Below are 16760 nucleotides of genomic sequence, written 5' to 3'. Positions count from 1 at the left end.
GCATCCCAGATGATTTAAACAATAAATACCAAATATTAAAATTATATCTAAGTTTATCTGTGTTCGGTTCATAAATTGGATCAAAACCTCCTCCTCGGTTTTGTTTGAAAAAGTAAGCCCTCGGGCTCGGGAAATCGGGTCAGGCCTGTCGATCCTCCCCAATTTCCTTCTGCCACGGGCTTACTTTTCCAAACAAAACCTCGGAGTCGGTTTTGATCCTTTACGTAACACTCCAGGCTTGCAAGCACAAAGTTCTGAGATCGAAACCCTCATGTGTCCAGGTTGTTGTTGGACCAACGATGATCCCAGTGTTGTCATTGCTCCTTGTGTACAGTCCTGAGTGAGTGAGTGAGTTTAGTTACAGCAGTATTCCGGCTATATTGTAGCAGTCCATAAATAATCAGATCTTGACCAGACAGTTCAGTGATCAACAGCATGAGCATCGATCCACACAATTGGGATATGATGACGTGTCAACCAAGTCAGCGAGACTGACCACCCTTCAACTTGCCTCTTACGCCAAGCACGGGTTACTGAAGTTCAATTCTAACCTGGATCTTCGCGGGTCCTAGCGTACAGCAAAATAACCATGCGACTCAACTTCTCCTTTGACAGGGTTTGCCCACGCTTTAAAAAGTCTGAAATTTGGACATTTGACTCTTAAAAGGCCCTAAATTTGTTTTAGCCTTACAAACGGCTCTAATCCCCATTTATTTGCCCTAAAAAGATCCCACATTTAGCAAAACTTGTCAAGTTATGATTTACATAATGAAGCATACCTTGCAATGACAGTGGGAGTTAATTAATGTCCATCACAAAGTAAAACTTTCCTCGTGCAGCGATGTGGCAGAGAGTTATCTCCCTCTGATGGTCAGTCCCACATTTAACCAACCTCATGAGTATTCAACTACTTTAGTGTTAAATTGGTTTCTCTAGCTCCTATAAAGTGAACAAATCTGGTACTTCCTGTACTTTGGGCTGCACATTTATCAACCGAAGTAGATTACTAAACTGTGTATAGTCGCTAGTGTTGGGAATTGGTTGAAATATCACAATTGATGATTGCTTCATTACCAACGAACAATCATCATAAAAAATTGGTTAGCTTCATTTTTCAGATTTTCCTATCCAGGTTGTTATTGCAGATATGTATAACATGTTGCAACTTGCTACTTTATAGTGATGACTAATATATCATGAACATAAACTTCCCGGAGTCTTCAAAATATATATTCAGTCATGGCTTTTCAGTTAGCGAAGTGCGTTTTCTAAGAAATAAACACGTATTCAGGCCCTGACAACTTCTACGATATGTTCCATTCTCAAGTATTTCAAAGACTAAAACAGTAGTTCCAAAATCGTTTATGTTCGATTATGAGAAAATGTGATCGATTGCTTGGTCGTTTGGTCACTGCGACCAATCTTCGATTATTTCAATTAATCGGAACACCACTAATAGTCACATATTGATGCATCATTACAGCCCCACATATATCGTGTCCCCCGATGTGATATCACTGGAATGTTACTAAAATTTGGCATAAATCTAAACTCCCTCACTCGTGATGTAAGAATTATTTGATGGTACGATGTTCATCCAGGGACTAAGCAGATGTCTCCACTTCTGAGCAGGATGCTCAGATTTGTTTCGGAGAAAGGACTATGGGTAATGTAAAGAGTTACTGAGACTTGGAACGTACTAAATACATTCACTTGTTGAATGTAGGTTCTGATCCACTGAATTCAACTTTTTACTCCTGTCATTGCCCTAGTACTTAATTTTCATTCTCAACTCCTTGAGGAGTATACAATCCAACATTGACTCCCTCACTGACCACTGTTACAGCTGCTGGACACTACTGTGGCGCTGTTCCGTCCCCCGCTGCTCAGAAGTAATGTCGTCCTACTTGTGATCAACTTCACGCTTGCGTTTGGGTAAGTTGTTGTTAGTTACTTTGAGTCCTGTGAGACAAATACCAGGAGTAATATCAATATCCTTTCCATGTAAGTTAGGTCAGAACTAAAAGACGTTTGTTTTCTTTCCTTGTGTACAACATGCACAAAGCAGGGTTTTACGTGGTGCACAAATCTGCATTCTGTTCGCACAAATGTGGAGAATGGATGCAGAAACTCAAAATACAGTGTCTGAAGGAGTAGTTATCTGTGTCACATATTTCACCTATCAGTCATGACCACTGTCCACATGACCACTGATTCATGCCAGGCTTTGAAGTAATTATCTGAACGTACAGTACACATCACTAAAATTCAATACTTTACAGCAGTTAGCAGCAATTAGCAGCAATCACCTCTGTAAGTGAAGGTAAAACACTGACAAAGTAAAGCAGGGGACAATAATTTGTATCTCCTTCTCTTCCCTTCACTCAACTCCCTCCTCAGATCACCTTCTCTGCTTCACTCACCTGCCCTCCCTCTTTCCATCATTCAACACCCTCCCTGTCTCCCTCCCTCAATCATTCAACACCATCCCTGTCTCCGTCCCTCCATCATTCAACACCCTCCCTGTCTCCGTCCCTCCATCATTCAACACCCTCCTTGCCTCCCTTCCCGCTCCAACATTCAACACCCTCCCTCAATTATTCAACACCCTCCCTGTCTCCCTCCCTTCCCCCATCATTCAACACCCTCTTCCTTCCTGTCTCCCTCCCTCCCTCCCTCCATCATTGAACACCCTCCCTCGCTCCAACATTGAACACCCTCCTTCCTTCGCTGTCTCCCTGCCTACCTCCATCATTCAACACACTCTTCCTTCCTGTCTCCTCTCCCTACCTCCATCATTCAACACACTCTTCCTTCCTGTCTCCCTCCCTCCCTCCATCATTCAACACACTCTTTCCTTCCTGTCTCCCTCCCTCCCTCCATCATTCCTCGCACTCTTCCTTCCTGTCTCCCTCCCTCCCTCCATCATTGAACACCCTCCCTGTCTCCCTCCCTCCCTCCAACATTCAACACCCTCCCTCCATTATTCAACACCCTCCCTGTCTCCCTCCCTCACTCCATGATTCAACACCCTCCCTCCTGTCTCCCTCCATACCTCCGTCATTCAACACTCTCCTACCTTCCCTGTCTCCCTCCCTCCATCATTCGACACCCTCCTACCTTCCCTGTCTCATCCCTACTCCATCATTTCAACACCTTCCTCTCCCTGCCTTCCTCCATAATTCAACACCCTCCTCTCCCTGCCTTCTTCCATCATTCAACACCCTCTCCCTCCCTCCATCATTCAACACACTCCTTCCTCCCTGTCTCCCTCCATACCTCCATCATTCACCACCCTCCTGTCTTCCCTGTCTCCCTCCCTACCTCCATCATTCAACACCCTCCTACCTTCCCTGTCTCCCTCCCTACCTCCATCATTCAACACCCTCCTCTCCCTGCCTTCCTCCATCATTCAACACCCTCCTCTCCCTGCCTTTCTCCATCATTCAGCACCCTCCTACTCTCCCTCCCTTCCTCCATCATTCAACACCCTCCTCTCCCTGCCTTCCTCCATCATTCAACACCCTCCTCTCCCTGCCTTCCTCCATCATTCAACACCCTCCTCTCCCTGCCTTTCTCCATCATTCAACACCCTCCTCTCCCTCCATCATTCACCACCCTCCTTCCTCCCTGTCTCCCTCCCTACCTCCATCATTCAACACCCTCCTTCCTTCCCTGTCTCACTCCCTACCTCCATCATTCAACACCCTCCTCGCCCTGCCTTTCTCCATCATTCAACACCCTCCTTCCTTCTCTGTCTCCCTCCCTACCTCCATCATTCAACATCCTCCTCTCCCTGCCTTTCTCCATCATTCAGCACCCTCCTACTCTCCCTCCCTACCTCCATCATTCAACACCCTCCTACCTCCCTGTCTTCCTCCTCGTCCCTCAATACCTTTGAGTTGTTCAACCTTCACTCCCTGCTCTCTCCCCACCAGGTACTACGGATTGTTCATGTGGTTCCCCGAGCTGTTCAGTCGGATTGAGAAGTTCGGAGGGACACCATGCGATCCCGGCCCCGTCAACACAACTATCAGCAACTCCACCGACGACCAAAGCAACTCGACCATGTGTGAGTCGCCGAGTAACACCATCTTTTTGGAAGGTTTCCTAACAGCAGCATCCAACCTTCCTGGAAACTTGTTCACCATTTTCCTTATGGACAGACTTGGAAGAAAACTACTTCTTTGTGAGTGTCTTTTGTGAGAAGATGGAATTCATATTAATGATCATAATAGTAATGTTCTTATTTATTTAAAAAATGCCAAACAAAATGTCATGCAAGGGGCCTGGTCATCTATGGCAGCATTATTGCTGTGTAGAGTTATCTCCCTTTGGTGTGCCAGTAACCTGTGACTCTGTGATGGTCTCAAGTTCGAGTCCTACCCTCCTGTAGGATGTAAATAGTGATAATCCTCTCCCTCAAGTTGACAGGAGCGGATATAACGGGAATATTGTTTCCAAAATATCACGCCTAAAGCCATACTTCCTTTTGATTCATGACACCACCTCTTTTGTGCCTGCATGCACACATGTATGTCTTTGCTGCTCGCTCTATATGATTTGATATAGACTTGTTAGTTCATTGATGGATGTCGGTTAGCATTTTGCAAGTAAATTCTGATGAACAGCTTAATAAATGACTGAAGGAACACGAAGCCAAGCCAGACACCATCCAAACAAACCACGCCACGCCACGCCACTCCACACCGCTCCACACTGCGCCCGCATCGCAAGCGCACCACACCACGCAGCTGCACCATGTCCCATGTCACCACGCCACCTGCACCACACCATGTCACACCAAGCCACACCACACATTATTACACCACAACCGCACCATGCCTCATCACACCACACCACACCGCGGCTTTTGGTTACCTCCCCTTCCCCTGTTCTTGCAGCATCCAGCATGTGTATATCAGGACTGGCGGTGTTCATGGTTACCTCCCCTTGTTGACTCTTCTCTGTTCTTACAGCATCCAGCATGTGTATATCAGGGCTGGCTGTGTTCATGGTTACCTCCCCTTGCTGACTCTTCTCTGTTCTTGCAGCATCCAGCATGTGTATAACAGGACTGGCGGTGTTCATGGTTACCTCCCCTTGTTGACTCTTCTCTGTTCTTGCAGCATCCAGCATGTGTATATCAGGGCTGGTGGTGTTCATGGTTACCTCCCCTTGTTGACTCTTCTCTGTTCTTACAGCATCCAGCATGTGTATATCAGGGCTGGCGGTGTTCATGGTTACCTCCTTGTTGACTCTTCTCTGTTCTTGCAGCATCCAGCATGTGTATATCAGGACTGGCGGTGTTCATGGTTACCTCCCCTTGTTGACTCTTCTCTGTTCTTACAGCATCCAGCATGTGTATAACAGGACTGGCGGTGTTCATGGTTACCTCCCCTTGTTGACTCTTCTCTGTTCTTGCAGCATCCAGCATGTGTATATCAGGGCTGGTGGTGTTCATGGTTACCTCCCCTTGTTGACTCTTCTCTGTTCTTACAGCATCCAGCATGTGTATATCAGGGCTGGCGGTGTTCATGGTTACCTCCCCTTGTTGACTCTTCTCTGTTCTTGCAGCATCCAGCATGTGTATATCAGGACTGGCGGTGTTCATGGTTACCTCCCCTTGCTGACTCTTCTCTGTTCTTGCAGCATCCAGCATGTGTATATCAGGGCTGGCTGTGTTCATGGTTACCTCCCCTTGTTGACTCTTCTCTGTTCTTGCAGCATCCAGCATGTGTATATCAGGGCTGGCGGTGTTCATGGTTACCTCCCTTGTTGACTCTTCTCTGTTATTGCAGCATCCAGCATGTGTATATCAGGACTGGCGGTGTTCATGGTTACCTCCCTTGTTGACTCTTCTCTGTTATTGCAGCATCCAGCATGTGTATATCAGGGCTGGCGGTGTTCATGGTTACCTCCCCTTGTTGACTCTTCTCTGTTCTTACAGCATCCAGCATGTGTATATCAGGACTGGCGGTGTTCATGGTTACCTCCCCTTGTTGACTCTTCTCTGTTCTTGCAGCATCCAGCATGTGTATATCAGGGCTGGCGGTGTTCATGGTTACCTCCCCTTGTTGACTCTTCTCTGTTATTGCAGCATCCAGCATGTGTATATCAGGGCTGGCGGTGTTCATGGTTACCTCCCCTTGTTGACTCTTCTCTGTTCTTGCAGCATCCAGCATGTGTATATCAGGGCTGGCGGTGTTCATGGTTACCTCCCTTGTTGACTCTTCTCTGTTCTTGCAGCATCCAGCATGTGTATATCAGGACTGGCGGTGTTCATGGTTACCTCCCTTGTTGACTCTTCTCTGTTATTGCAGCATCCAGCATGTGTATATCAGGGCTGGCGGTGTTCATGGTTACCTCCCTTGTTGACTCTTCTCTGTTCTTGCAGCATCCAGCATGTGTATATCAGGGCTGGCGGTGTTCATGGTTACCTCCCCTTGTTGACTCTTCTCTGTTCTTGCAGCATCCAGCATGTGTATATCAGGACTGGCGGTGTTCATGGTTACCTCCCTTGTTGACTCTTCTCTGTTATTGCAGCATCCAGCATGTGTATATCAGGGCTGGCGGTGTTCATGGTTACCTCCTTGTTGACTCTTCTCTGTTATTGCAGCATCCAGCATGTGTATATCAGGACTGGCGGTGTTCATGGTTACCTCCTTGTTGACTCTTCTCTGTTCTTGCAGCATCCAGCATGTGTATATCAGGGCTGGCGGTGTTCATGGTTACCTCCCCTTGTTGACTCTTCTCTGTTATTGCAGCATCCAGCATGTGTATATCAGGGCTGGCGGTGTTCATGGTTACCTCCCCTTGTTGACTCTTCTCTGTTATTGCAGCATCCAGCATGTGTATATCAGGGCTGGCGGTGTTCATGGTTACCTCCCCTTGTTGACTCTTCTCTGTTCTTGCAGCATCCAGCATGTGTATATCAGGGCTGGCGGTGTTCATGGTTACCTCCCCTTGTTGACTCTTCTCTGTTATTGCAGCATCCAGCATGTGTATATCAGGACTGGCGGTGTTCATGGTTACCTCCCCTTGTTGACTCTTCTCTGTTCTTACAGCATCCAGCATGTGTATATCAGGGCTGGCGGTGTTCTTCATATGGTTCGTACAAACCAGGGTACAGAATGTAGCAATATCGTGCGTGTTCGGAGCCGTCTCCACCGTCGGCTGGAACGCACTTGACGTTCTCTCCACAGAGCTCTTTCCAACCAACGTCAGGTATGTTGTACTCCAGCTCTTCCAAAAAAAACCCGTGGTCTTCAGTAACCCATGCTTGTCGCAAAAGGCGACTAACGGGATCAGTTGTTCAGACTTGCTGGCTTGGTTGACACATGTTATCATATCCTAATTGCGTTGATTGCTCATGCTGTTGATCACTGGATTGCCTAGTCCAGACTTGATTATTTACATAACGCCGCCATATAGCTGGAATATTGCTGAATGCGGCATTAAACAACAAACCAACCAATCAAATTCTACTGAAAGTACATTCAATAAGTTAGATTTGAATTACATTATTGTACTCTTTTGGATATGTCCAACTTGAGGTCAAAAACTTCAAATAGTTTTACACCCAAAGTGAAAAATAAAGTTATGTTGTGATGAATAATGGTTAGAAGAATGTAACTGACTGATTGTAAAAGGCTGTTGATGAGTTTTTGTGACATTTTTCTAACAACAAAATGTGAAACTCAGTCGTCAGCTAATCTGTCTCAGCCTCACTGTCGACGCGAGTGCATGCCGGCTTTCTCGTCAATGATTGGTCAGTTATTTATAGAAATGCTTGCTTTGGTTTCTATAGCTTTACTGTGAGGCCCCGATCGAGGAGTGATAAATAGCAAAGAAAGATAACTGAAGATTATTATCATTGTGAAAGTTACTTCATTTCTTTATTATAACGTGTGAAGTTTTAATAGCTACATTTTGAGCAGATATGAAATGAAATCCGAGTTTATTTTCAGTTTGGAACCGTAAACATTCCAGAAATTATCTGGTAGCCCACGGACCAGTAAGATACCATTATTTGATCGCCCAAAATAAAAAATGATTTGTAGAGGGCGTCGGCCGATGGGATTTTTGAACCCACTTTATGTACTGTATATGACCACAGATAGGCCGAATTTTAAGGACCAGAAAAAGCATTGGATGGTGGTGTGGTGGCCTAATGGTTAAAGTATCTGCCCATCATGCTGAATCCCTAGGTTTGATTCCTTACATGGGTACAATATGTGAAGCCCATTTCTGATGTACTCCGCTGTAATATAACAGGAATATTACTATAAGTGGCGTAAAACTAAACTCACTGTCTCACTCTTTGTGGAATACACCATGATCCAAACTGCCTAAATCTGCATTACAGAACTACAGCATTCGGTGTCCAAACGGGCATGGCTCGTATCGGCGCTATCCTCGGCAACGTGGTGTTCGGTGAACTGGTAGACATCCACTTCGCGGTACCAATGATCATGGTGGCCGTGCTGCTGTGTTTGGGTGGCCTGACGGCCATCAAACTCCCAAACACCACCGGCATTGACATTCATTGATGTGCAGAATCTCCCAACATCACATACTCCACATCTGTGTACAGGGATTGCATTGGGACAGTGTTCAGAGACTCTGTACGGAGCTTTTTGCAAGCGCTATTTTTTTTAGAGTAGTCATGTGTAAGGTTTTCGTTTCTTCAGGGAAACCCTATAAATCAGGAATACTGTTTTCTTGATGCCTACTGTCCACAAGGTATTTTACAGCTCAGAATAATTTAAGGAGCATCCTTAGAAATGATGAGTCAAAAATATTTTTGGATGTTAATGTTTTGATTTTGTAACGTTTCAGAGTCTTACCCCTTTTTCAAGATCTGGGTTAGAATTGATCTTCAACAACCCATGCTTGTCGTAAAAGGTGATTAACGGGTCACGCCTGGTAGACACAGGTCACATCATATCCTAATTGCTTAGATCGATGCTCGTGATGTCAGTCATCGAATGGTCTGGTCCAGACTGGATTATTTACAGACCATCACGAAATAGCTGGAATATTGCTGAGTGTGGCGTTTAACAAGAAACAAACTTGTCAAAACAAAAACTCCTTCTTCAGTTGAATGACACAGAGCTGATATGGATATATATATGTATATATACATAGATATACTCTCTGAGCAATGTACACAAGCCAAAATTTTTTTAAAACAATGGAAAATAACAGTGTAGGAAACTACTGCCCACCCGAACGCCCGAGACAGGTTAATTCTACGGAGGGATGGCATCATGAGAATCTTAGATGTGAGACTGTTTTTGTAACAAAAACACTTGAGATGTATTAGCCGAGATTCGTGTCAAGCTGGTTCAATTTCGTGGAATTCGTGTCAAGTTGATGACACTGATGTAAGGCGAACGTCTATTGGTCAGTGTTAGTGAGTGAGTCAATCGTAGCAAGGCTTGGAACAGCGGCAGTAATGTAAAATGGCTGCGCCCTGTAAAGTGGCTGTGTAACATGTTGCCCCTATTTCTCGGATTGCCAGCAGAAAGCACTGTGATAAAACTGTTTCTCTTTATGGGCATTTTTAAATAAATATGAAAGCAAATATACTTAATAGTTTTCTTTTATTATTGCTGAGCTGAAATGTGAAATTAAAGTTGGTCTGGCAACTTTTTGGACGGGCTGGTAAGGTTTCAGAGTTACCAGTCCTTGTGTCTGGTAGAATTTTCTGTTAAGTTTCCTACACTGATAATAGCAATAAACAAGAAGAATTTAGTAGGCGAATAAGCCAAATAATTTTCCAAGAGTATAATATAGAACAAACTTTATGGATAACAACTTCTTTTTATTCGTGAGCCATCCACATCAAACGCCAAAAGCCCACCATCAACAGAGACCAAGGATACTTCATTCCATCCGCTTATGATGCACTCATCCACCAAGCCCAATCTACTGTATAAACTCTGCTGTATAAACATCTCATATTATTTGTACGTCATTGGCTTCCACGTCTGTCCTCTGTCTACTCTCTGGCTTCATCAGCTTTCTGCCTAGCCAATTATGTTAATTATGTTGTTTTCTTTGTTACATTATGCTTGACAACGGTACAAGAATCTGTATCGAAACGTCGCACTCACGAATAAAAAGAAGTTGTTATCCATAAAGTTTGTTCTATATTGTACTTCCCAACTTCTAAAATGCCACTCAAAGAATTCCAAGAGTATATATAACCACTCTATATCATTCACCTGAAGACAGGGGCGGGTGGGGTAGCCTAGTGGTTAAAGCGTTCGCTCGTCACGCCGAAGACCCGGGTTCGATTCCCCACATGGGTACAATGTGTGGAGCCTGTTTCTGGTGTCCCCCCGCTGTGATATTGCGGGAATATTTCTAAAAGCAGTGTAAAATAAATCCCTCACTCCCTCGTGAAGAGGTAACCTTGAAACATAGGTTACCAAAAAGGACACATGAAACATGAAAATTTCATACTTCGGGTTAGGGTATTTCGTTTCAATTTTAATATTTTAACTCTCAGGTTGTGTTTAAAGTCTGACAATGTCAGATAATAGTAAAGTGTGTCCTAGTTTGTACATAATTTGTAAAGAATGAAAGCTTACTTGTGTGTTATCCTTGACCTATTTCATGGGAGTGGATTGTCATGAATATGATCTGTTGTACGCTGACAACATGCAGATTTTGAATACTGTTTCCTTGACAACTACTACAAGGAATATCCATATATTTTGTTCATGACATTATTTCATAAATATGAGGCATTAATTCAGAAATGTAAATAGATGTGATTTCACTGGATATTACTGCCAGAATTAACAGGATCTTGTTTTACTGTGATGGAATGAGTTGTGACAAGCTGACATTACTGACATTCAGTTGTAGGAAGATAGTATTTGTATATCTGGGTTTCCCCAAGTTAAACCTTGCAGCTGGATTTGAACCCTGAGCATTTCCCTCGTCCCTACGCCCGTTGTCTCTACTGAACACGTCCTTACTCCCCTCCTTGACCCCATCACTACTTCCCTCGACCTTACACCCCATCCTTACTCCCCTCATCCTTATTCTCCTCGTCCTTACACCCCTTCTCTATACACCCCTCGTCCATACACCCCTCGTCTTTACACCCCTCGTCCTTACACCCCTCGTCCATACACCCCTTGTATTTACATCCCTCGTCCTTACACCCCTCGTCCATACACCCTCGTCCTTACACCCCTCGTCCATACACCCTCGTCCTTACACCCCTCGTCCTTACACCCCTCGCCTCTACACCCCATCCTTACTCCCCTCATCCTTATTCTCCTCGTCCTTACACCCCTTCTCTATACACCCCTCGTCCATACACCCCTCGTCTTTACACCCCTCGTCCTTACACCCCTCGTCCATACACCCCTCGTCCATACACCACTCGTCCTTACACCCCTCGTCCATACACCCCTCGTCCTTACACCCCTCGTCCTTACACCCCTTGTCCATCCACCTCTCATCCTTACACCCCTTGTCCATACACCCCTCATCCTTACACCCCTCGTCCTTACATCCACATCCTTACTGCTCTACACAACTGGTGCCTCCAACCAGCTCGACTGGAGTTAACTGTTTGTGGTAAGATGAAACAAACGGGATCGATGGACCTGCTGACTTGGTTGGTTCATGTATTCGTGTCCCAACTGATGGCCGCTAATAACGTCAATCACTGGATTGTCCCTTCCTGACTAGACCGATCCCAAACTGCAAGTAGGCCCCCTATCACATACTCTCTGTTCACGTTACATCACATAATGCAAGTAGGCCCCGTATCACGTACTGTCTGTTCACGTTACATCACATAATGCAAGTAGGCCCCGTATCACATACTCTCTGTTCGCGTTACATCCCATAATGCAAGTAGGCCCCGTATCACATACTCTCTGTTCAGTTACATCACATAATGCAAGTAGGCCCCATATCACGTACTGTCTGTTCCCGTTACATCACATAATGCAAGTAGGCCCCGTATCACATACTCTCTGTTCACGTTACATCACATAATGCAAGTAGGCCCGTATCACATACTCTCTGTTCACATTACATCACATAATGCAAGTAGGCCCCGTATAACATACTGTCTGTTCACATTACATCACATAATGCAAGTAGGCCCATATCACATACTCTCTGTTCACGTTACATCGCATAATGCAAGTAGGCCCCGTATCACGTACTGTCTGTTCACGTTACATCACATAATGCAAGTAGGCCCGTTATCACATACTCTCTGTTCACATTACATCACATAATGCAAGTAGGCCCCGTATAACATACTGTCTGTTCACATTACATCACATAATGCAAGTAGGCCCATATCACATACTCTCTGTTCACGTTACATCGCATAATGCAAGTAGGCCCCGTATCACGTGCTGTCTGTTCACGTTACATCACATAATGCAAGTAGGCCCCGTATCACATACTCTCTGTTCACGTTACATCACATACTGCAAGTAGGCCCCGTATCACATACTCTCTGTTCACGCGAGTGAGTTAATATTTTAAGTCACATCGGCAGTATTTTAACATATCGTGACTACAGATATATAGGATGTATAGTCCAAGTATATATATATACACACACGTATATATATATATATCACAATGGGATACAAGGTATGGCTATCCCCACAGGAATCAGAACTGTGTTTTGTATATACATATATTCCACCATTCCAGATGTAAGTCATATATACTGAGGTTAACAAGTAAGGGAACACATGAAATTACAAGTTTCTTGACTATTTTCCAAATTTCTTCACACTCTTTATTTTGCACTGTGGGTGAAAATGTGAAAATATATCCAGGAACACTGTGATAAAGTGGTGTTCCCATACTTGTTTCCCTCAGTATATTATTTCTTATCAATTAGAGCTTAGTTGAATTTGTTAAGCGTTTAGTTTTATCATGCAATTAAATATGCTGTATGACAGACTGTTTTAAGGGTTTTTATGTACATTTGGGTTTGTGTTTTATGGTTGTACTATGGACAAAGACGTATATGATTGAACTGTGTTTATGATTGTTGGTGATTGTTGACGATTTTATATTGGGCTGGCTAAAATTATCGATAATTGGCAATATCGTTGATAGGAAAGATTATTGATAATTATCGATATGAAAATTGTGTTATCGATAATATTGTACATTGACTTTTGTGACGGAACAAAGAAAATTTCTCACACAATAAACACATTTAGGACTTTATTCATGGTCTGCTTCTAAATTATGTTCAGGACGCTGTTTTGTTAATTGTCCAAAAACATGTCATCACTCACCACTGACGTGAAATATATTCATTTCTTTCAGACAGTTTTTTAAATTTTCATCAAAGTTACACCTCCGATATTTATCAATAATCGATCGATATCTAGTGAACGATTATCGATCTCTGATATTTATATTGATAGACAGCTCTAATCTTATCTGTAACAATATTTTTCTGATGATGCGCGAGAATAAGACCAAGTTTGTGATGATGCGCGAGAATAAGACCAAGTCAACATTGTTTCACATATAGTTTTGTTATGCCAAGAAAGAGGAACCAAGAGAACATTTTATATCAGAATTGACTGTATTATACCAAGAAACTGGAATAAACATGCTTACAAAAACATGAAAATAAAACACTATAAATAAAGATATTTTTTTCTTTTGTATAAATACTTGCATACATTTTCTTCCCAAAACAAGAGAATTATTTGTCCTTGGCCTGTTCCAGAAAGCAATCTTGGATCGGAGCTTCCATACTGTAATGAAGACAATATGTCACAGCCCTATGAGGATTGGAGCTCCCTTACTGTAATGTAGACTTACAACAATATATCATAGCCCTATGAGGACTGGAGCTCCCTAACTGTAATGTAGACTTACAACAATATATCATAGCCCTATGAGGATTGGAGCTCCCTTACTGTAATGTAGACTTACAACAATATATCATAGCCCTATGAGGAATGGAGCTCCCTTACTGTAATGTAGACTTACACCAATATATCATAGCCCTATGAGGACTGGAGCTCCCTTACTGTATTGTAGACTTACAACAATATATCATAGCCCTATGAGGATTGGAGCTCCCTTACTGTAATGTTGACTTACAACAATATATCATAGCCTTATGAGGAATGGAGCTCCCTTACTGTAATGGTGACTTACAACAATATATCATAGCCCTATGAGGAATGGAGCTCCCTTACTGTAATGTTAGCTTACAACAATATATCATAGCCCTATGAGGAACGGAGCTCCCTCACTGTAATGTTAGCTTACAACAATATATCATAGCCTTATGAGGAATGGAGCTCCCTTACTGTAATGTTAGCTTACAACAATATATCATAGCCCTATGAGGAATGGAGCTCCCATACTGTAATGTTGACTTGCAACAATATACCATAGTCCTATGAGGATTGGAGCTCCCTTACTGTAATGTTGACTTACAACAATATATCATAGCCTTATGAGGAATGGAGCTCCCTTACTGTAATGGTGACTTACAACAATATATCATAGCCCTATGAGGAATGGAGTTCCCTTACTGTAATGTTGACTTACAACAATATATCATAGCCCTATGAGGAATGGAGCTCCCTTACTGTAATGTTAGCTTACAACAATATATCATAGCCCTATGATGAATGGAGCTCCCTTACTGTAATGTTAGCTTACAACAATATATCATAGCCCTATGAGGAATGGAGCTCCCTTACTGTAATGTAGACTTACAACAATATATCATAGCCTTATGAGGAATGGAGCTCCCTTACTGTAATGTTAGCTTACAACAATATATCATAGCCCTATGAGGAATGGAGCTCCCTTACTGTAATGAAGACTTATAGGAATATATCATAGCTCTATGAGGAATGGAGCTCCCTTACTGTATTGTAGACTTACAACAATATATCATAGCCCTATGAGAAATGGAGCTTCCTTACTGTAATGTTAGCTTACAACAATATATCATAGCCCTATGAGGAATGGACCTCCCTTACTGTAATGTAGACTTACAACAATATATCATAGCCCTATGAGGAATGGAGCTCCCTTACTGTAATGTTAGCTCACAACAATATATCATAGCCCTATGAGGAATGGAGCTCCCTTACTGTAATGTTGACTTGCAACAATACATCATAGCCCTATGAGGAATGGAGCTCCCTTACTGTAATGTAGACTTACAACAATATATCATAGCCCTATGAGGAATGGAGCTCCCTTACTGTAATGTTAGCTTACAACAATATATCATAGCCCTATGAGGAACGGAGCTCCCTCACTGTAATGTTAGCTTACAACAATATATCATAGCCTTATGAGGAATGGAGCTCCCTTACTGTAATGTTAGCTTACAACAATATATCATAGCCCTATGAGGAATGGAGCTCCCTTACTGTAATGTAGACTTACAACAATATATCATAGCCCTATGAGGAATGGAGCTCCCTTACTGTAATGTTAGCTTACAACAATATATCATAGCCCTATGAGGAATGGAGCTCCCTTACTGTAATGTTGACTTACAACAATATATCATAGCCCTATGAGGAATGGAGCTCCCTTACTGTAATGTTAGCTTACAACAATATATCATAGCCCTATGAGGAATGGAGCTCCCTTACTGTTATGTTGACTTGCAACAATATATCATAGCCCTATGAGGAATGGAGCTCCTTTACTGTAATGTAGACTTACAACAATACATCATAGCCCTATGAGGAATGGAGCTCCCTTACTGTAATGTTAGCTTACAACAATATATCATAGCCCTATGAGGAATGGAGCTCCCTTACTGTAATGTAGACTTACAACAATATATCATAGCCCTATGAGGAATGGAGCTCCCTTACTGTAATGTTAGCTTACAACAATATATCATAGCCCTATGAGGAATGGAGCTTCCTTACTGTAATGTTGACTTGCAACAATATATCATAGCCCTATGAGGAATGGAGCTCCCTTACTGTAATGTAGACTTACAACAATATATCATAGTCCTATGAGGAATGAAGCTCCCTTACTGTAATGTAGACTTACAACAATATATCATAGTCCTATGAGGAATGGAGCTCCCATACTGTAATGTTGACTTGCAACAATATATCATAGCCCTATGAGGAATGGAGCTCCCTTACTGTAATGTAGACTTACAACAATATATCATAGTCCTATGAGGAATGGAGCTCCCTTAATGTAATGTAGACTTACAACAATATATCATAGCCCTATGAGGAATGGAGCTCCCTTACTGTAATGTAGACTTACAACAATATATCGTGCCCTATAAGGAATGGAGCTCCCTTACTGTATTGTAGACTTACAACACTATATCACAGTCCTATGATGAATGGAGCTCCCTTACTGTATTGTAGACTTACAACAATATATCACAGTCCTATGAGGAATGGAGCTCCCTTACTGTATTGTAGACTTACAACAATATATCATAGTCCTATGAGGAATGGAGCTCCCTTACTGTAATGTAGACTTACAACAATATATCATAGCCCTATAAGGAATGGAGCTCCCTTACTGTATTGTAGACTTACAACACTATATCACAGTCCTATGATGAATGGAGCTCCCTTACTGTAATGTTGACTTGCAACAATACATCATAGCCCTATGAGGAATGGAGCTCCCTTACTGTAATGTAGACTTACAACAATATATCATAGCCCTATGAGGAATGGAGCTCCCTTACTGTAATGTTAGCTTACAACAATATA

The 16760-nt window shown here is 42.9% G+C and overlaps 1 protein-coding gene across 2 annotated transcripts in view; it reads left to right on the top strand.

Annotated features, from left to right (window-relative positions):
* The window catches only part of LOC124261881 (synaptic vesicle glycoprotein 2C-like), a 36923-nt gene extending 27745 nt beyond the window's left edge, over positions 1–9178 (top strand). For both annotated transcript variants that reach the window (XM_046696249.1, XM_046696250.1), the window contains exons 9-12: positions 1847–1935; positions 3939–4189; positions 7068–7227; positions 8369–9178. In XM_046696249.1, coding sequence (XP_046552205.1) covers positions 1847–1935; positions 3939–4189; positions 7068–7227; positions 8369–8552 — 684 coding nt within the window. In that variant the 3' untranslated portion in view covers positions 8553–9178. The remainder of the gene's footprint in view (positions 1–1846; positions 1936–3938; positions 4190–7067; positions 7228–8368) is intronic.
* Positions 9179–16760: the final 7582 nt, after the last annotated feature.

The sequence above is a fragment of the Haliotis rubra genome, unplaced genomic scaffold (assembly GCF_003918875.1).
Source record: "Haliotis rubra isolate DU_JTF1 unplaced genomic scaffold, ASM391887v1 Scf813, whole genome shotgun sequence".
Classification (NCBI taxonomy): Eukaryota; Metazoa; Mollusca; class Gastropoda; order Lepetellida; family Haliotidae; genus Haliotis; species Haliotis rubra.
The sequence above is the reverse complement of the archived record's forward strand: the minus strand, read 5'-3'. Positions and strand labels throughout refer to the sequence as shown.